Source organism: Podarcis cretensis, assembly GCF_951804945.1.
Source record: "Podarcis cretensis genome assembly, chromosome: 4".
NCBI classification, from domain to species: Eukaryota; Metazoa; Chordata; class Lepidosauria; order Squamata; family Lacertidae; genus Podarcis; species Podarcis cretensis.
This window is the reverse complement of record NC_137173.1, coordinates 53,665,470-53,686,819: the sequence shown is the minus strand read 5'-3', so window position 1 is coordinate 53,686,819 and position 21,350 is coordinate 53,665,470. Positions and strand designations below refer to the sequence as shown.

Sequence of the window (21,350 nt, the reverse complement as noted above, 5' to 3'; positions counted from 1 at the left end):
GAGCGCGGCTCGAATTTAAATGAAGTTCAATTCTTCAATTAGCCCAAAATCCTTCAGAAACACGAGAACTGTATAAAGCAAACGTCCTCATTCAGTTGGACTGTGATGGTCCCTTTGAGACGAAAGCACCCCTAATGAGCGAGAAGTCGAAGGGCAAAGGAAGCCTGTGTTGGCATTTTTGGAAAAGATCTCATTGCATTGTGACCGATACTGGTTTCAGGAAGAAACTTTGTTCCAGCCACCAAGTACTGAGGCTACAAAAATAGCAGCCACATAACTAATGCACAAGTTTTCCAGGTAGCGGGAACTTTGAGCTCCCTGTAATATGTTCCATACGTTTATATGGAAAAGCACTATACAAATTTAAATAATAATAAAAATTACATATAATTCTGCTTCCCATGGGGAACAACACAGACATGAAACATGTTAAGAATTGTGGGGAGTTTCAAAGTATTTTCCCAATAAGTTTTCTTGCACCAGTTGTCTTTGCCTGTCTATTCTGTGATGAAGGTACAATTGGAAAACAAATGTCATCTGCAGGTTTCTCAAGTTAGTCTCCAATTCAGGCATAGCAAGCAGCTGATCTACCGGTAATTTCAAAGGTCAATAGCAATACATACAAATATAAGTAGACGGTTAAATCTTCCTGCTAGATCAGAGCACTATACTGATTGTACTTTAATCATTAATATGAGTAAGGGTATGAATTGTTAAATTTGTTAGATTTGAGCATTGCATCCCAAATGTAACTATTAATCAGCTTCAGGAAAAAGAGAACTTCTGAAAGGCTTCCATACATTTATTCAATCAAAATAGGTCAGGTACCATCATTAAAAATTGAAATACATGCCAAATATTTTAAAATAAATAAATGTCCTCTTGTGCACATTTGTCATAAAACATTGCTTTGTCTCTGAAGCGGTGTGCATTTATTTCAGAACACTTATATGCATATAAGTGTTGTAATAAAACCTTGAGGTTATTTACAAAAAGAATAAAACAATAAAATTATCAGTAAAAAGGCTAAAAACAACTATTTAAAATGGTAAAAAAACAATTAAGATCAAGCAGCTATGCCATACAAAGTGCACTTCTACACAACTACTCAGAAGTAAATTCTGCGAAGTTCAGTGGGGCTTATTCCCAGGTGCATAGTAAAGGTAAAGGGACCCCTGACCATTAGGTCCAGTCGTGACCAACTCTCCAGTCGTGACCAACCAGCTCATCTCACTTTATTGGCCGAGGGAGCTGGCATACAGCTTCTGGGTCATGTGGCCAGCATGACTAAGCCGCTTCTGGAGAACCAGAGCAGTGCACGGAAAACCATTTACCTTCCCGCCGGAGCGGTACCTATTTATCTACTTGCACTTTGACGTGCTTTCGAACTGCTAGGTTGGCAGGAGCAGGAACCGAGCAACGGGAGCTCACCCCATCATGGGGATTCAAACCACCGATCTTCTGATTGGCAAGTCCTAGGCTCTGTGTTTTAACCAACAGCACCACCCACATCCCACAGGTGCATAGTACTACAGTCTAAATACATGGAGATTACTTCCGTGTATTGGAAAGAATCCAGTGGAAGTTCGTAATGACTAAGGACTCGTCCACACTTCCTCTTGTCCCATGTGAAAGCATGTGTCTGAGTGGTTTTCCACTTGTCCTGTGCTTTCTAGGCACGGATCCAAGTGATTTTGTCTTTGCTGCACTGCTTTTCTCTGAAAACCCTGCTCTTTCGTGCTAGATCGGAACAAATGTCAATCCAGAGAAAACTCAATTTGCTCTGACTCAGTAGTAAACAGAGGGGTTTCCCGGGGAAACCAGTGGGACAAGCAGAAGTATGAATGAGCCCTAGGTTCTACTGAAGAGGGATTTAGGCACATACGAGCTACACATACGAGAAACTGAGCCGTTGAACAGGTATCCCCAGGTTGAAAAGCCAAGCCCAGGAACTATGTTTCCAGGGCTCAGCAATAGCCAAAAATCATCTTGTTCAGGGACATAGTGAGACAGGACAGTGGATAGTTGGCTGGCTTCAGCCTTCACTCCTCTCAGGCCCTGGCTTTGCACGCGCAACACTAATTGATGTTCATTATATAGCTAACATTCAGAACATATGGTGAACATTCAGAACATGCTACTGTGAACATATGTATCTAGCTGGATCATGGTGTGAAGACTGCAATCCCAACCCAACTCTATTTGTGCCTTTAAAAGATGCAATTGGATGCGCCAGAATAAGGTTGGGAAAGCATCTTGCAATACAAATCGCATTGAAAACAATGCTGTGTAGATAGATGCCAGCTATACAAGATGTACATTAGATGTACATAGCAAATGAGATGCACATAGGAGTTTGCTTACAGGGATAGATGTTCTTACCTAGATCCTATGTATGATGGTGTTACTTGAATACAGACACAGTTTAAAGCAAATATGGATCAGAAAACATAATACTATGGGAGCATCATTATTTTATAAATCCCAGTATGTTTCTCATAATGAATTTGAACTATTCTACACAATGCACAAATCCACTTGTAATAAAAGATTTGGAACTTCACAATTTTGATATGAGTGAACTTGCTTAACTAATACTTCATTGATGGTTTGTTCTAAAATTAAGGCTTCAATATATATAAAAATAAATCTTTAAAATAGATAATTTGTATTTACAAGATTCTTTAAAAATATATTATAACAGAATAAATATAGTTTTGAAAATAATGTTCACAAAATTAACAGTTTTAAATCTGTAATTTGCAAGGTGTTTGTTGCTTCCTTGAAAGTGCCACCAACTGCCTTCAAAACACACTTTCCACGTTTTTTTCTTCCACTTAAGAGTGTACCAGAGGCGTAAAATCTGAAACTTCTTTTGGCCTAAGGATTTCTTCATGAGAACCTTGGAGCAGCTGCTTTGCATTTCTCATTTGTTCCTCATATTCATTATCGTTTTTTGACTCCTCTGAAAGGACAATTATCTTGTCATAGGACTGTTCTTCTCCTTGTGACTGAGATGCAAGAAACTGAGAACTGTAAAAAGGCTTGCTTAAAAACTGGGAGGGAAAAAAAGAGAAGAAAGATGAAGGAACTTGTTTTTTTCTAATCATTCCTGCTGCTTTTAAGAGACGCTTTAAACCAGGCATACAAATTTCCTATTTTCTGGTTTTCAGGAAAGACTAAAACATTAATCCAGGTGACTAACTGTCCATTACAATTCTAAGAATCTCAAAATCTCAATGCTTTTTCTTACCTTCAAGCTACAGATAGTGCCCTATAAACTGAAGTACAGTGGGCAAATAAATACAGTGGTGCCCCGCAAGACGAACGCGTCGCAAGACAAACGCCTCGCAAGACGGAAAACCCGCTAGACGAAAGGGTTTTCTGTTTTGGAGGCGCTTCGCAAAACGAATTTCCCTATGGTTTGCTTCGCAAGACGAAAATGTCTTGCGAGTTCCTGTGGGTTTTTTCCCCTTTCCCCCCCCCCTTTTCCTAAGCCGCTAAGCCGCTTATCAGCTGATCCGCTGATAAGCCGCTTAACAGCTGATCGCTAAAAGCCGCTAAACCGCTAATAGCGCTAATCCGCTAAGCTGTCAATGGGCTTGCTTCGCAAGACGAAAAAACCGCTAGGCGAAGAGCCTCACGGAACGGATTAATTTCGTCTTGCGAGGCACCACTGTAGTAGGTATTATTCATCCATATGTGGAAGAGGATCTGCATGGAGCTCAGTGGAGCCATTGGAGTCCCATTCCCCCCTGGCCCCCAGCCGTATGCATATAGTCAAAGTGCATTGTTCAGTCATATCTGAAATGAGCAGCTTCTTTGTGCCTCACAAAGAGCAATTTGGTGAGATAATGGAACATTTTGACACTGTAGAGAACTTCAGTGAGTGTCACCATCTGATGGGACATTCAGAAGAAAGGATTATTGTCAGGGACTCAGCGGGAGTGCAGGGAGGAGAGGAGATGGAGAGCGAGGGGGAGCAATCCGAGGGCAGCGTAGGAGAATATGACAGCAGCCTGATAGATTCCATGAGCCTCTCCAGCGAATCGGAAGATTCACAGAAGGGGGCGCCGATGGGCAGGGCAAGGGGCGACCCAAGGGGGACACCCCAGAAGCAAGGGGCCAGCGGGGACTCCCAGAGCAGCAGTTGGAAATCAGGACCAGCTTCCCCACCAGAGCGTAGTGGGGGGGAGGAGCCCCAGGTGTCAGAGCCCACATATGCACCACCAGCGAGAGAAGATGAGTCAGGGTTGACCACGCCTCCATCGGAGAGAGAGTTAACGGTCAAGAGGAAAGTTGCAGGCTGGGCGCGCGCGCCAAGTTCAAATGTACAGGCGAGTGGCACAGAAGGTAGCCCGGATAGGGAACCAGGTCCTAAAGCCCGCCGGAAGGAGGGGCAAGAATCGTCAGGGTCAGCGTCAGAGGAGTCCAGGAAGGATGAAACCCTAGCGGGCAGGAGGGCCCAGAGGAGAAAGGAACTTAGGAAGAGGTGGAGCAAGGCTAGAGTCTTAAACTGGTGTGGAAGGGGAGGAGACTCAGACGGGACTTCGCCGGTCTAAGGTCGAGACGTAGAGCTGCACGCTGCGGCTTTAAAATGGAAACTGAACCTCAATAAAGACTTTTGTACATAACTACAGCCTAGCGTTGGTCCTCTGTGAGCTGGGACCTGGAGGCAGCTCTGACAATTATGATACACCAGTGGAGGAAAAATGACCACATTATTGCAGCTTTCCCATGATTTTTTTTTTTAACTGGGCTTAAACAAACCGAAACTATAGAGGGTTGTACTTATATTTACATATCTTGGATCTCCATGGAGAATAACTGGTTAATGGATGGATTGAGTTTTTAATTAGTTTTAGCAACAGATTCTTAAGTAAACTGTAAAGTACAAATGAACAAACCTCTATGAAATGTTGTGGTAAATAATACGAAGGTAAGAAGATGTATTTGGCCCATCGATAAACATGTAAAATCATAAAGCAGATGAAAGGTAACAAAGCCAACACTGATAGCAGGATAATAGTCAGCTGCACTGTATTTATACCTACATGGGGGGGCGGGGAGGGAAAGAAACTGTTAATTCCTTTTGGAGTATATCATAGAGGTACATATTCTCCAACCCCTCACTTTCCTGTTTGAAAATTTAAATACTTCATAAGACATTCCACAGTAAAAAAATTATAACTAAGACAATATTTATATTGATAGGGGCACAGAAGAAATGAAAATAAAATTTGGTCTGTTGTAGGCTTGTTTCATTTTAGCCAGCCATTTTCAGATGTCCTTATGCACGTAAGCTTTTCATGTGCACCTGGACAAACTTAAATGCAGTTACCAAGTGTGCTGACAGCATGAGGACACCTGCATGTTAACATTCCACTGGCATGTGAATGGGCATATGCATTAAGAACACAAGAGTCTAGATCAGCTCAGTGGGCATCTAGTCCTGCAAACTGTTCTCATAGTGGCGAACCAGATGCCTATGGGAAGCCTGAAAGCAGGACATGAGCCCAACAGCATTCCTTCTACTTTTGATCCCCAGCAGCTGGCATTCAGAGCTATACTGCCGGACAGTGGAGAAAGAACATAGCCACTGTGTCTAGTAGCCATTAAGTGTATTCAAAAATGACTTGGTCAAAATCTCAGATTGGCAAGTGCTGACCCTGTGGCCCAAATCAGACGCTTGTTTTTGCTTCAGTAGGAAGATGACCTAGTTCTTCCTAGTTTGGATGTGCTTAACAATACCAAGGAGCACAAAACTGAAGTATTAAAACCGAGATTCTTAGCTCATGCTCACTTACTTGAGTGTAAATGACGTGAAATTCAGAAGGATTTATTTGTGAGTGACCGACCATGCATAGGACTAGCCTAGATTTTTATATAAATCAAAGCACAAATCAGTGAGGTTTCACTTTAATTCAATAAGTGGGGTGTGGGGTGGAGAAAGAGTACAGACTTTAAAAATGTCCTTTATGAATAGGTATTCAATCCATTAAATATTACCATTGTCAGTTGTAGTGATACATAAAGCGTTACTCCAGTCCCCATTTTTATTTAATTCAACAATAAATGCTTGAGCCTGAAGGCAATATGTTGTCCCAGGATCCAGATCAGGCAATGTTTTAGAAGACTGTGTTATATTCACATATCTAACCTAGTATGAAAGTAGGAAATTGACAAATGAGAATCTTCACAGCACAATCTTATCCTCCTTTCTAAGTCCTGCCCTTTACCTTAAATCAGAAGGCTATGCTTGGAAAGTTAGCTGGAGCCTACTGGCTCTGACCCACTTCCTACAAAACCTCTTACTGTTTTGTGCCACAGCTTAAGGTTTCTGTACGTCAAAAAACATATGGCAAAGGATGCTGTCCCTTTTCAACCCTTCCCAGTGATGAAAGAATAAGGTGCTAAATCCTTATCTTAGAGAGGCCTGATTCTCCCATCCTACAAATCACTCATTACAAATCACTACCAGCAACACACTTCTGTACCAGTAATCGAATGCTAGTAGAAAAGAATAGACTCCTACTGGAAAACGTAATTAGAAACTAACGTAGCCTGGCTGACCCTGTCAGTGCTATCTAATGATCAGGTTTAAGTTTTTGAGACACAGAACTCACTAAAGCTTTCCTGTACTTGTTTATGTAGCAACATATTTAATCACCATAACAGATTCACTCTACCTGTTCACCATCATAATCTTTCTTCCAAATTCGCATCTTGTAAGTCACAAAACCATGGCCATAAAAATGTTTTATGGAATATTTGCCACCATCTCTAGAAACAAGTGGGTCTGTGATTTGTACAATCAAGACCCCGGGTGTTGTAGCTTCAGCTTGTACAGCAGGTGGTTCAATGATTGCTAAATGAAGTGGAGGAAAACAAAAGTTAACAAATTTGTTTGTTTTTACTTTGCTCTTAGATCCATTTAAATATGCAGAACACCATATAAGAAGTTTGCTTTTTTTCACATGAGAAAGTTCGAGAAAGTATTTAATATAGAATGAAATACTAGGGAAGTGGCACCTGAATAGTTGTGGCACCATAAGAACACTATGTTATTTCTGCTTTTGCTAAGAACAAAAGCAGGAGTATGGAATGTTTTCATTGCCTCATCTTTTCAACTTCTTTTGAGGTTACATTGTCTCTGTTGAACAGATGGATGCAGGTTCAGTTTGTTAAACATGAATAAGAATGGTTCTTAATTTTGAGGGACTGATAGTTTATGCATTAATCGACTGTGCTCTACCAAAATGCCTCTAGTTATAAGCAGCTTCATTGCTATGACTACTGAAACAAATTTCTATGTCCATGACTGAGAACAGGTTTCCTGTGGATTTTCCCAGGAAAGGTCTGGGATCATAGCCTACATATGTTTTTTGAAGCTTTATGACAGAGTATAATCAAGCACATCATATTTCTCATTATATCATAAATGATCTGCACTTCCTTTCAAAGCACCTCAGCTACCTCTAGTTGTTTCTTAATGGATGCCTTGCGAATCGATTACCAAGAAATAATGCCTGCAACTAGCTTTTGGATTCAGAAATGAAGAAATAAAATATAAAATATAGACAGGCCCACTTATTCTCTGGCTCCAATAGCATTTCAGAAGTATTTATTTTGGTTATAAAAAGGTCCAAATGCGTGTCACATTTTATGCACACCAACAAGCTAACCATCGTAATATTCCAAAACTGCAATTAGTAACACTAGCTTGAGAGAGAGAATGTGAAAATGACTGTGGGGCCATGTCCCCACCTCAACCCTCCAGTATTTTGACATAGCTATTTTGACTTAGCTTTCACAAGCCTTTCTCAGTGCATTGTTCAAACACAGCAGGGAAATACCCTGCTTTTTTTATTCAGAGCGGGTGTAGGAAGGGGAGTGCCTTCAGGGTAAGATCTATAGAGAAAGTTTGCAGATAGCATACAACTGTTTAAGTGGACAAATAAATGGGATCAAATTATAAATCCTTTGGGAACACCAATCGGGAACCTGTGGTTGTGGGCTTATAAAACTAGCTGCTGAAAGAGTACTTTGGATGAAGTAATCCAGGTAAGTCAGATAAATGGAAACTAAAATGAAAAGTGAAACTATTCCAAAGGGCACAACAAGCCAAAGAGGCCCACAGAAAGCTGTACAAGCAAAGGAGCGGAATCCTAGGAGTGTGCCAAATCAGAGCAAAGGTTGTCCATGGGAAACTCTCTCAGTCTATGAAAAAACAGACATTTTACTAAGTTGAACATGGTCTTGGAACTTATGCACAGTATCCAACATAAGCTGAGTCCACTGAGCATACTCAGGTAGATATCACCCTGTGCCTTTTTCTTTGCTCTAATTGGTCTTAACTAACCCTTCACCGGGACGCAGGTGGCGCTGTGGGTTAAAGCCTCAGCGCCTAGGACTTGCCGATCGAAAGGTCGGCGGTTCGAATCCCTGCGGCGGGGTGCGCTCCCGCTGCTCGGTCCCAGCGCCTGCCAACCTAGCAGTTCGAAAGCACCTCCGGGTGCAAGTAGATAAATAGGGACCGCTTACCAGCGGGAAGGTAAACGGCGTTTCCGTGTGCGGCTCTGGCTCTGGCCAGAGCAGCGATGTCACGCTGGCCACGTGACCCGGAAGTGTCTCTGGACAGCGCTGGCCCCTGGCCTCTTAAGTGAGATGGGCGCACAACCCCAGAGTCTGTCAAGACTGGCCCGTACGGGCAGGGGTACCTTTACCTTTACCTTTTAACCCTTCACCATGATGTCGTTCTAAATAAACCATATTGTTAAGCCAGACAACACAACCTTTAAAAATAATATTCCAGTGAACTTGAATCTTCACTTACTGTCACTGAATGGTGTGAAGGTGATGTTTACCCAATTTGATCGCTCCTCCTCAACTTCAGTTCTAACTCTTACAATGTAACTACCATGAATAGGGATACTTGAAATATTGCACTTTGTGACATCAGTTCTTTGGCATAAATCAGTGAACCCATTTCCATATCTGTAAAAATGGAAAGAAAATCAATGTGTTATTGAGGAAAGAATAGCTCTCTCTCTCTCTCATTTCAGGCAACAATTCATTTTCAATTCTTACTCTTGTATAATCAATGCATCATTTGAAACATCTATCATGTGGTATCCTTGGGCAGCTCCCAGTGCCCTTACAGAGCCCAGTAGCGATGACTGCTCTGGAGGCCCTTATCTCCCCACTCCCAGGCTCCACAGTGCTGAGTGGCTGCATCAAGCTATCCTTTAATTCCCCTTTATCCCCCTGCCCCAGCATCTCTGGGACACAGTGAGAAATCAATAGGGTGCCTAGACCTAGCCATAGCACACTTTTTAAAGTGCTGCCTCTACAGCAGTCACCAGGGACCAGTGATAGAGAAAGGTGCCCAACACAGGAAACTTTGGCCAAGGGCTCCACAAACCTGGAGCTGACCCTGGCACATTCCTTTTGCCTTCCCTTGCACCAAAGCATCCATAACAGGGGGAGGAGTGGCTGTGGAAGTCTCCACAACTACAAGAAGGGGGTCTCTGGGGAGGGGAGGGGAGCTAGCTGTTGACAAAGAAGATTTGCTTTATTCTATGGCCTCTGGGATGCCCTTCCATAGATGATATGATTGTGCCCTTAAAATAAACTATCAAAATTATAAGCCATTTCACTCACACATACACTTTATACTGAACTGTGTAAGTCATGCTTCCTTTGTGAAAATTAGGTGGATCCCACTGGAGAAAAGTGTCGAACATAACTGAATGAAGTCTTACATTCTGAGGTTCTGGTACCATCCCATGCACTGTAAATACAAACATGATATGCTGTTTAAATACTGGTATGTAGCCTTGAATTTCTGTCACTGGTTGGGAAAATGTATTTAAACAATTGAGGATATAAATGTGGTTAATTCTTTCCTCCTACGCTTTTTAAAAAATACTGTTTTTATTTATTTTCATGGTACAGAAGATAAATATTGAGAAAACAATTGTTACAACAGTAAACAACAAGTAACTTGTCCTGATAAAATTACAGACTTTTATCATGCCATGTGTTAAAGTTTCATTTGATTACTCTAAGAGATCACACTACATTTCCCCATGAGTGCTGGGTGGATTCCTGCCACAGTCTGAACAATTGATGTATTCAACAAACGTTTGCCATATGTTATAAAAGGTATACGGATTGTGTTTGCTCTTTGCCACTCTCACCTGGCACGTTAGTTTCTCAGCCAATGCTATTGACCATAGTCTGTTATACCAAGAATCAATGTTTTCATCACCGGTTTTCCAACATCTGGCTATCTCCATAACAGCAGCAGTCAAAAGAAAGACTAAGAGGTGATCTTTAGAATAATCATGAGCAGACAGGATCCTAAGCCCAAGTAGTGCTAGTGCAGGGGACATTTCAATTGTTTTGCTGTATACCAAGCTTATTAATTCTCCTACTCTTAAAGCACTCTTCCCCAACCTGGTGCCCTCCAGATGTTTGGACTACAGCTCTCATCAGTTCCAGCCAGCAAGGGTGGCTAGGGTTGACGGGATGTATAGTCTAAAACATCTGGTGGGCACCACGTTGGCAAATGCTGTTCTAAATCGTCACCATCCATTTGTTATTGTTGCTACTTCTTTATTAAGATACAACCTCATCTGTATCACCTCACCTGTTGTGTTATTTTTGGTTGAGATTTACAGCATGATAAATTTATTCAGAAAATGAAGGTATGGAAGGAAGGTCATATTTAAATCAGAGAAGGATTGAAGGAAGATGAAAGAAAACAGAGGGAAATGTAATAAGGAATATTGAAAGATGGAAGAAAGCATCATATCAAGGATGTCAGAAATACAGAATATAAAAGTAGTTAACCAGCATTACTGAATACAAAACGCAGAGCAGCCAGCCCTGCCATTTGGTGGAGAGAAGCAAGAAGAAGCATACTCAGAAGAGACTAATGAATTGTGGCATATATATTACAGGAAACTGGAATTTGGTTATATATTAGGAAATCTTTTTTCACTATGAAAGTGGTCTACGAAAGGCTTCAACTGGAGGTTATCCAGAAATGAATTGTGGCATATATATTACAGGAAACTGGAATTTGGTTAAATATTAGGAAATCTTTTTTCACTATGAAAGTGGTCTACGAAAGGCTTCAACTGGAGGTTATCCAGAAAGGGCTGAACAAACATCTCTTTGTGAAGCTTTAGCATTTTTCTTAGAGTCAAGGGCTGCATAGATGGCTGAAGGGTGAATTGTAACTCCCTTTTACGATTTATGAGCTGATTTCTGTCAATACTTACTGAACCTTTTGTTTTTTTAACTAGAAGGCAGAAAACAGAGGGGTTTTTTTAAAGTAAAATACAAGAATATATGGTAATATATGTTGTGAAATAGTTCAATTGCAGTCTGAAAATGCATTTGATCAGCAGTGAATTTTCAGTATCAGTTTACTCAATCTTGTAAAATACCATGATTGTTCAAGTGCTATGACTCGAGAATGAATCATATTATATTACACCCATCAGTTAGTTCATGGTGCATGGCTGTCCTTTCCTGTTCTTTGTATGTTTTTCAACTTACCTTAGTTGCTACAAAACTGAAACTAGAAAATGTTCCATTATTTTCAGAGTGGATAAAAATGATCTTCAAAAGGTATTTTAATGTTGATCTCATTATTTCAGCTCTTGGATTCGTTGCCTATAACAACTGCAGGTCATTACAATATAGCAAAAGAAATATATCTACTACCCTGATCTTATGAGGCAATTTCACTTTCATCTTTCTGATCAGTACCATTAAGTGTGGCATAAACCAGGGCTGGAGTACCTTTTTAAAGTCTGAGGGCCACACTCCCCTTCTGGGCAACCTCCCAGAGGCCACATGCCACTGGTGGGCAGGGCCAGAGGCAAAAGTGAACAGAGCAATGAATGGGAATTCTTCCTTTGTACAGTAGTCAAGTTTCTACACACACACAGCCCTGGCTACCCTCCATCCAGCCGAGCAAGAAGCATTGCCACAATCTAGTAGTTTGGCATTTTTAAGTTAGCCTCTGGCAACCTGGTGATTGGACTATAACTTACAGCTGTGCTGGTTGGGGGGCAGATGGGTGTTGTAATCCAAGATATATGAAAGCCGGTGAAGGCTGAAATTCCACGTATTTCAGCAGGATTTAAATGCACAAAATGTACCAACTACATTACTTTTCCAGTGCAAGACCACTTTTAGTAAGTACTGTGAATTAACAGTACAGAGCAATATTTTTGTTCCTAGTGGTTTAATTACTGAGTAAAAGCAATTGCAATGTATTCTTGGTAATGTACATAAGTTGGATTTGAGAATGTGGGATTCAAAGATGTTTGGCTCCAGAAGTTTCCATATGAAAGAACTTTCTACAACTATGAATACAAGATACAGAATGGACTATGCTATCCCACTATCTGCATAGAATAAAGAGATCCAAACTCATCTGTTTTGCCTTACAAGTGGGAATGGAATCAGGCGTCAGCATTGTCTGGCACCTGCTGAGGCTCACACTCTAGCAGAGGGCCCCTTGTCAAGCATCACAGTCTCCCTATGTTGCTGGTTCTCTTCCTTGCTGTTGCTGCCTATCCTCATGCCCTCCCCAAGCACTGACTGAATGAGAAGGAACCGCTGCCTCCATTCATCTTTCACTCTTCCACTGGGCTGACTGGTTGGACACAGAGGAAGACAACAGATGACTGGGCAGTGGCAAGAAGGATGTATGCCCATTTAAATCTGTATACCACTCTTCGTCCCAAGATCTCAGGGCGGTTCACAGGATAAAAACACAGGATAAAAATACAAAATACATAATAAAAACATGAACAAAAACAAAACAAACCAGTAACCTCCATCTCCCTTCAAAAAACCCCATGAAACCCTGGAGCCAGCAATGTTTTCAACATGACTTTCAGTAGCATGCAGCTATAATGAACAGTTAGGTGCTTGCCAGTTTACACACAGGGCTATGGAAAAATAAGCAGTTCTAATCTCACTCCAGCCTTTGATTTGTTAACATAAGAACTGTCTTCTTGGATCAGACAGGGAGTTAATCATTCCATCTCCAGCTGTGGACAACAAGGTGCCTCTGAGAACCTTATAATCAGAGCACGATCGAAATATCAATCCTCTTTCATTCCTTTTCACAGGCATTCCATTCAGCTGACTTCACTGAGAAGAACCATGACTGGATTTGTTCTCCATGAATTTGTTTAATCACTTTGTAAACAGCATCTATCCGCCTATTATAGGAAAATTTCACAACTATCAATCAGGGTGTGTGTAGTCAAATTTTGTTATCTATGAGAAATGGATGGTTGCATCAGAACTACCAACCCTAAGATTAAAAAGAAAGAAAGAAAGATGGCTGTGTAGCCCATAAGAAAAATTCCAAAATCCATATTAGGGCAACATCTTTATTAGGCCAGTCAAACTATCACAAGATAGTATGCCAACGCTCAGATTTTCTAGAACTCTTCATCCAGACTATGGCAAAGAAAGGAAGTGTGGATTCATGCAGGTGAATAAAAGATGGGGAGAAACCAAAAATTAACCCAATTAAAACCTGAGGTACCAAGCCCATATACTACCTGAATCTTGATTGTATAAAGGAAGTCAGTACTGTGTGCAATCTAACATGTTCTACACAACTTCTATATGACTATATTGTCCCAAATAGTGCAATGAGAAAATACATTCTAATTACTGACGCTGTTGTTCAGTTATGAGCTGTACACCTACAATAATCCCCAGGAACTGACATTCAGAGGCATGATGAACCCAGTGCCATCCAATAATAGACGAAGCATGGGTGAGTAAGGCAATGAGGCGGCACTTTCTTGAGGAGCAGCCACCAACTGTTTTGCTTTGCTTGCTCACTGTGAATGACACCATTGAGCTCAATCCTTCCTGCTGTGTTACCCAAAGAGAGAGGATGTGTGATCAGGAAGAGACTTCCAGTTGGAAAGAATAGGTAAGGCATCAGAGGAAGTGTTGACTGCAAGTGAAAGAGGAACGCTGAACAAATATGTGGAGGCAGCAGCTACTCCAGAAGAGAGGACTACTTGATCACCTGCCCTCTCTCACTGGGCAACAAGAGGATGGAGAAGAGGATTGGGCTCCTTAGGCCCAGTGCCTGTTCTTGCACCACTAACATGGAGAGCACAGGGAAGCCAGCAAAGATGAGATTTCCACAACCAACCAGCTATGCTGCACTGCTGGGGTGGGGGCAAGCAACTGGGCAGAGGTAGCTATTTGCACTCTCTTTAGGCAGCTCCATGCACCTCATCCTCACTGCTGCTGTGTCCAAAGAGGATGAGCGAGAGATGGGATTGAGTAGTAACTTGTCTTGTTTGCTAACTTCCTTCCCTACCAAGCGGCACAGCTCAAAGGAGGAAAAACTGGGAGGGTGAGTGTGTACTCCAGGGGGCTTCATGGCTGTGTGTGTTTCCCCTCACCTGCATCATTCTAGCTTCCAGCGCAGGTCAAAGGAAGCGAGGAGAGAGTCATATTTACTGCTTGATTGCACCAGCAACAACTGCTGGTGAACTGCTTTTTCTTCAAACGTACGGTGACAGTGTCAAGCACGTTTCTTTAAAATTCTTTAATGTAAGGCACAGTGTGACCTAAAAAACTGATTTAAGTTTCACGAAAGCTACAGCTGTTCCATCCAACTATGACAGGCACTGGAGTTTCTATAGGGTGTGTCTGGTCACCGTCTAAGCTGAGTGGGTTGATTTAGAGCAATTATTTAGATCTCTAAGGGGGGGGGGAGATGAGAGAAACTGATTTAAATCAGTTTCCCATTGATACTTCTTTATATGTTTCCTAAACAACGGTGCCAATCTGACTTGTAAACCATGTTAATTCACAGCTGCTTGTAAAAAAGCCAACAAAAGTTACTGACATGCAAACTACCTTGTTGAGAGCTGGCAGGGCAGGGATATAAAACTGCATTCCTATGCTGGGCATGGAAGAGGACTCCCTCCTCCAGCTGTCTATTTGGTTTATTTGCCAAGCACAAAGGAGGAACAGAGCAACCTGTCCAGCAAGTCCACTTGCCTGCATGAAATGCCTGGTCACTTTATGGCAACCAACGCAAAAGTGAAAAAGATCATTATTACACTTTTGTTTCATTATTGCAACCAGATCCTATGTCTTTCACTTTGAAGGACTGGTCTGAATGAGCTTAAATCATAGTTAAACTATGGTTTAAATGGGAATGCACTGCATACGTATTGGTGCACACAGCTGAAACTGCTGGTGCTTCACTCCTCTCCTGCTCCTGATGAGCTTCTAGGAAACAAGTTGCGGTCTAACTTAGCATTGCTTCCAAATCCAGGCTCATTGGTTTTTTTTAAAAAAAAAAAATGAGTCAAGAACAAACCTTGGTTATGGTTCATGGGAAAGAAACAAACCAGAACCTGAGTTCAGGTGCAACGCTATGCCAGACTATGGCTTAGTTCTCAGCAGCAGCAAGACCCACAGAAGAAGCGCCCTGTGCAAAAACACCCCTATGTGTTTCTGAGGCTCCATGTATACACACCGTCAGCCGTGTGCATCAACATGTGTGCACAGCAGGCTACAACAACAAACCATTGCCTGGGAGCCTCCAATTTGCCTTTGATCTCATCCCCACCCACCTTTTTGTGTTTTAACAGTAAAAATTCTACAAACACCTTCCATATCTCCTCAGAATCATTTCTCCTGCACGTTCGCTGTCTTACCTTAAAGGCACTTGTTAATTTATCATTAACATACCATTACACCTCCTTGCACCATACTAATATACCTCTTTATACCATTACAGTGGTACCTCTGCGGATGGGATCCCTTCCGGAGGTCCGGTTGGATCCCAAGGTTTCCGCAACCTGTGGATCGCTTCTGCGCATGCAAGCTCGGCAAAACCCAGAAAAATACTTCAGGGTTTGCCGCATTCGCAACCTAAAGTTTACGTAAACAGAGGGTTACGTAACGCGAGGTACTAATGTATTCCATTTTATATTCTACTTGCCCCTTCCACTTCCTAGCTATAATAATTTGTGCTGCTGTCAATAAATTTGTGAGCAAATGCTTCATAGCCTGCGAACCTTCCACCCCATCGTAAGTAATGCTACCTCTGGACTTTCAATCACTTTTAACCCAGTGATAACCCTGTTATTTCCTTAAACACCCTTTGCCCCCCAAAATGTACATATTTACACCCCCACCTCATGTGAACATAATTCCTGGCATCCAATCCAACATAACATCGAATATTCATTGTTTATTTGATTTAATTTGACCAGTGTTAGATACCTTCTCCAAACTAATTTATGACAGTTTTCTTTTATTCCTATGGACAACATTTTCAACCCATACTTTCCCCCATATTTTCCTCCAGCTTTGACTATCTGCCCTGTCATCTCCTTTCCCCACACCCCTTTTAATTGATCTTCTTGATCCTCCATTTCTACTAATGTTTTATAAATCTCACTGGTTCCCTCGCCCCCGCCTTCTGATGACTCCGGGCTTGCCATAGGTCCGGAAAATCCCAGGTGGCGAAACAGCTCAAGTAGCTTAAAATCTGGCTTTGTTCCCAAACAATTGGGTGGTTTCCTAAAAAAAAAACTCAACAACTTTGCAGCTGTGTCAGGAATTTTACTTTTCGAAATATAGCAGCGCAGCAGCCGGACACGGGCGCGGGAGGCGCAGAGAAATCTCGTCCCAATTCCGAGGGAAAACAGCAGCTTCTGGCCGGCCGCTCCCAGAAGTAACCCCGGGAAGCCCTGGACGAGAGGAGGTCCCCTTTCCTTACCTGACCAGAAGAGGCAGCTGCAAATGAGGCAGGGCCAGCCTCGCGGGTCCATCTCCCACGAAGGCTCCCTTCCCGAGGGGGCAGTCGATGCCCCCCAGAACTCGCCTGGGCGGACTCCTCCGTAAGGCGCCCGCACGGCTCTCTCGGAGCGGCTCAGTCACGTCCGGGCGCCTCCTCCTCCGACCTCTCCCTTCTCCTTTCTGCGCTTGGCTCCCCTCATAGCGCCCAAACCGCGTGGCCTCAGCCCAGCGCGGCCACTTCCTCGCGCTCGCTGTCTGGAAGCAGCCCAGGTGAACCTCGCTCCCCGGACGAAACACACGGGAACTCCCGCCTCCCGACGCTGCCCTGGGAGGCGGGAGGCAGCAACGGAGCCGCGCCCTCAGCGCCCCTGGCGAGCCAACATGTGTTGCTGCAGGTGTTGCTGCTGCTGTGTGTCCCTACGGCCTACGAAGCCCGCTCAGGAGCTGTAAAGAGGAATCATTCCCATCTGCCTCAAGGCATCACATTTTCTGAACGCAGGGACCAAAAGAAGATAGGGGACTGCTTTTCATAGCCAACTCATCACAAGCCCCTCATAATTAGATATTCCCAGGTGAACAAACAACACTGAATTTATTAAAACCAATTCGTCCTCAATCAAGAACATAAGAAGAGACCTGCTGGGATCAGGCCCAAGGCCCATCTAGTCCAGCATAGGTTCTCACATTGCTCAGCCAGAAGCCCAATGAGCAGCTCACAAACAGGACCCGACTGCAGCCACGCTTTGGCCACTTGTGATTCTTAGTGAATGGTGTTCAGAGGCATACTCTACTGATCCACGGATACTAGGACCACTCAGCAGGGAAAATAACCACAGCACCAGCAACCCAGAAAAATATATCGCCCTCTCACTGATTTGTTCTCATCCAGGGGGATAACTTTAGTCACAGCCAAGTACATGTGCCCTTGATTACTTGCTGCTACTGCTGCTCTGTATATATAACAAATGGATAAAAAGCTGATTTGACTGGCATATTGCACTTGGTGCATTCATGCTGGGTAACTTTGCTGCAAATGTCTGTTTTCACTCTTTCATTTACCTGATTCTCTTGCATTGATATGCAACCTTTTTTCCCATCATGGGGCTGAAGTTAATGTACATGTTGTCCCATCCAGACAGTGGCCAGACCCGGATCTTATTTGCTTCAGCAAGGTGGTGGCTTCATATGCCTTCTGACGTAAGCATAGAACTCCACATGCTTACTTGTATTTATTTCCATTTTAGTCCATCCCTACTCCAAGGAGCTCATTGTTCTCCCTGATTTTCCCCTCACAACAGCCCTGTGAGGTAGGTTTGTCAGAAAGAATTATCAGGCAAAAGTTGCCCATTGAGTTATATGGTGGATGAGAGGAATTTAAACTTGGGTCTCTCTAGTCCTAGTTCAACAGTCTTATTATTTTTTTTTAATAGTTTTTATTTGATTTTACAAGTATATAATTATAACAATACAACCATTCACATCCACATTTACAGATTCCTCCGAATCTCTGGACTTCCCACCTCCCCTCCATGGATCCTATTATTAAACCTTTTCTACTGCATCTTTTCCGACACTCATCATTCCAAACAGTCTTCACCACTGTAACCAAGTTTGATCCTAACAAATCTAATGCAGAGTGTATGTATTGCATGCTTTATACTCGAGGGGGGGGGGGACTGAGCTGGACAAATGCAATCTGAATTTGTGCAAATAATTTCTTCTGAGAGTCCTAATTTGAGGAACAGCACTACTGTCCTTGAGGGTTGTAATCTTTTTGTACACCAGAAGATCTGTGCCATTACAAACAGGGTAGCAGGAATGAAGAAATTTCATTCTGCTTTGCCTTGAAATTGACTTGGTTTGTACATAACGTTAAGCCAAACCATGGCTTAGCACAAACGCATGTGGGATCCCAGACAGAAGACTACAGCCACTGCACTCTTCACTTGGCCCTACTGCTGCTCCGCTACCATGTTTGAATGACGTGTTAAGTCAAACCATGGCTTAGCCTAGGTGGTGTGGCAGCAGGAGGACTGAGGGAGAAATGCAATGTCCACTTTCCAGAAACCTACACACATGCATGCTCACACACTAATCCTTGCTTTGGCTTAGCATTATGTGAGAACTTAATGATGCACTTCCTTGAGGAGGTAGTGAGACAGACGGGTATCTAACAACTTCTTCTCAGTACAGATTTTTTTTTAAAAAAGGAAAAGAAAACCAGCTGCTCTGTTGAAAAAGAAACTCAGACAACACAATAACTTGCATTGTAGTAGATTAGGAAAAAACTCACAAGATGCAAATACAAATATTCTCCCCAATAATCAGTGTTCATACAGCTTCGATGAAAAAGAATCCCCTTCTCAAAGACCTAACATTGTCAGTTAACATTCAGTTTCAGTGATTTCTTAAAGTTTAGATTTACAGGATGTTTTAGGAAGGCCCTAATGGGACTCACTCCTAGTGGGACTCACTCCAGAAGTGGTGTTCAAAACAATCTGCCTAGCCTACCAAGCCATTCTTGAGACATTTTCCTTTGCCCACCCATGGAAAGCGCCTTCTGCCTAAAAAACTGCCAATGGAAGTCCCTCCTGCCATATTAGGCAGAATAATGAAATTAATAATCCCTCTCCAGAGATAGAATATCCAATTCTGGGGATAGAAGAATATAAGGGGAGCCCAGCTGGGTCAGACAAAAGTTCCATGTTTTCATATATCCTCTTTCTCATGATGGGCAATCTGGTTCTAGGAAGACCACAATCGGGGCATGAAAATACCAGCCAAGCAACTGGTACTTATGTATTTGCATTATTTACAGTTAATCCAATAAACATGAAACAAACAGGCAAAAGTACAAGTATACAAATATTTAAAATTTCTGTTATACACTCAAATAAAGTATGAGTTTCATAAAGTTCCTAGCAATATCTGTGGGTTACCTTGAACCTTATTGCACCAGTAAGTTATAAAAGCACTATTCCCCCCCCCCAACACACAAATAATCATATGATTGCCTTGCCTCTCTACCTCCTATTATATTTTTGAAGCTCAATTCAGATGAGACTGAGGCACTGTTAGTTCTGCAGACCAGATGGATGGAAGGTTGCCTGCTTTTGCTGGAGTTTCACTTCCTCTGAAGAGGCGGGTACTCAGCTTGTGGGTATTTCTGGATCCATGGCTGTTGCTTAAGGCTCAGGTGGCCTCACAGTAGTTCATACTTATTTATTGTACAGTGGTACCTCGGGTTAAGAACTTAATTCATTCTGGAGGTCCATTCTTAACCTGAAACTGTTCTTAAGCTGAGGTACCACTTTAGCTAATGGGGCCTCCCGCTGCCACTGTGTGATTTCTGTTCTCATCCTGAAGCAAAGTTCTTAACCCGAGGTACTATTTCTGGGTTAGCAGAGTCTGTAACCTGAAGCGTCCGTAACCTGAAGCGTCCACTGAATATTCATTAATTCACACCCAGTTCCATGTTCTCCAATCCAATTTCCTGTTGGCTGACATATTGCATTTGAACTGCCCTGTGATCTTCAGCTGAAGGGTGGTATACAAATTTAATTAATTAATTAATTAATTAATTGATGGAAACCCAGGAGGCAGGGCTTTGTCTAGGTTTGAAGGGGGGCAGGGGAAAGTGCCTTCTGGTGGGCCCTTCCTTTCAGTGGGCTCTTGCAGCTGTGGCAGCACAGGATGATGCTAGGCCAGGGGCATTGTGGGCAATTCAAAGGGTTGCTAGGTCCAGCCTCCTAGTGCTTTTTGGAATGCTAGGACAAAAATTTTCTAAGGGGAGGCATCAGCAGTGGGCCCTGCCAGGGTGTTGGGTGTGACTGACAACTGCCCAAGGAGGGCATCCAAAAGGGAGTTGTATGCAGTGTGTGATTTTGCTGCAGTTTGAGAAAGCAAGTGCAGGAACTTTGACTTTAAAACACTGCAGTGAGCACTATTTAAAAATGCTTGTGTGTGGTGGAAGTCCATGCGGAAGTGGTTTACTACGCTGAATACCACATAGTTGAGATTGCAGGCGCTAGGCAAGAATTTTTCCTCTATAGCCAGGCCTCTGGCTGCTTAAACAATCTATGGCTTTTAAAATGTATTTGTGGGAGGGGGTTACTGGTTTTTGTTGGTTATTATAATATTTTGTGTTTTCATTTTGTATTTTTATGCTGCAAACCGCCCTGTAATCTTCAAATGAAGTATATAAATTTAATAAAAGTTAAACAAATAATTTAATCACAGATACTGTACCATATTGTGGGGTAGTACTTAAGAGTGTATGACTAGAACCTGGAAGACTAGGGTTCAAGTTCCCACTCAGGCATGAAGCTCACTGAATCAGGTCTTCAATGTTGTGGCATCAAGACCTTGAATTTTCTCCCCTTGAATAGAAGGTGCTGCCTCTGGTGCTTTTTCGGTGCCTATTGATGACTTTCCAGTGGCGTAGCGTGGGTTGTCAGCACCCGGGGCAAGGCAAGTAATTTGCGCCCCCTAACCCGTGGATTTGCGCCCCCTAACCCGTGGAT

General features: G+C 42.6%; 1 protein-coding gene across 5 annotated transcripts; it reads right to left on the bottom strand.

The window, feature by feature from the left end:
* Positions 1-781: 781 nt before the first annotated feature.
* IL10RB (interleukin 10 receptor subunit beta) lies at positions 782-17,180 on the bottom strand. 5 transcript variants are annotated; one of them, XM_079972073.1, is made up of 7 exons: positions 16,808-17,180; positions 9,664-9,793; positions 8,837-8,997; positions 6,690-6,868; positions 6,010-6,160; positions 4,908-5,050; positions 782-3,056 (listed from the first exon to the last, which is right to left on the bottom strand). In XM_079972073.1, the coding sequence occupies exons 1-7, from the start codon at positions 16,857-16,859 to the stop codon at positions 2,838-2,840; spliced, it is 1,035 nt and encodes a 344-aa protein (XP_079828199.1). In that variant the 5' UTR covers positions 16,860-17,180; the 3' UTR covers positions 782-2,837. The 5 variants fall into 5 exon arrangements, with proteins under 5 accessions (XP_079828199.1, XP_079828200.1, XP_079828201.1 ...); XM_079972074.1 differs by having other exon boundaries at positions 9,670-9,793; XM_079972075.1 differs by having other exon boundaries at positions 9,765-9,793; positions 16,808-17,177.
* Positions 17,181-21,350: the final 4,170 nt, after the last annotated feature.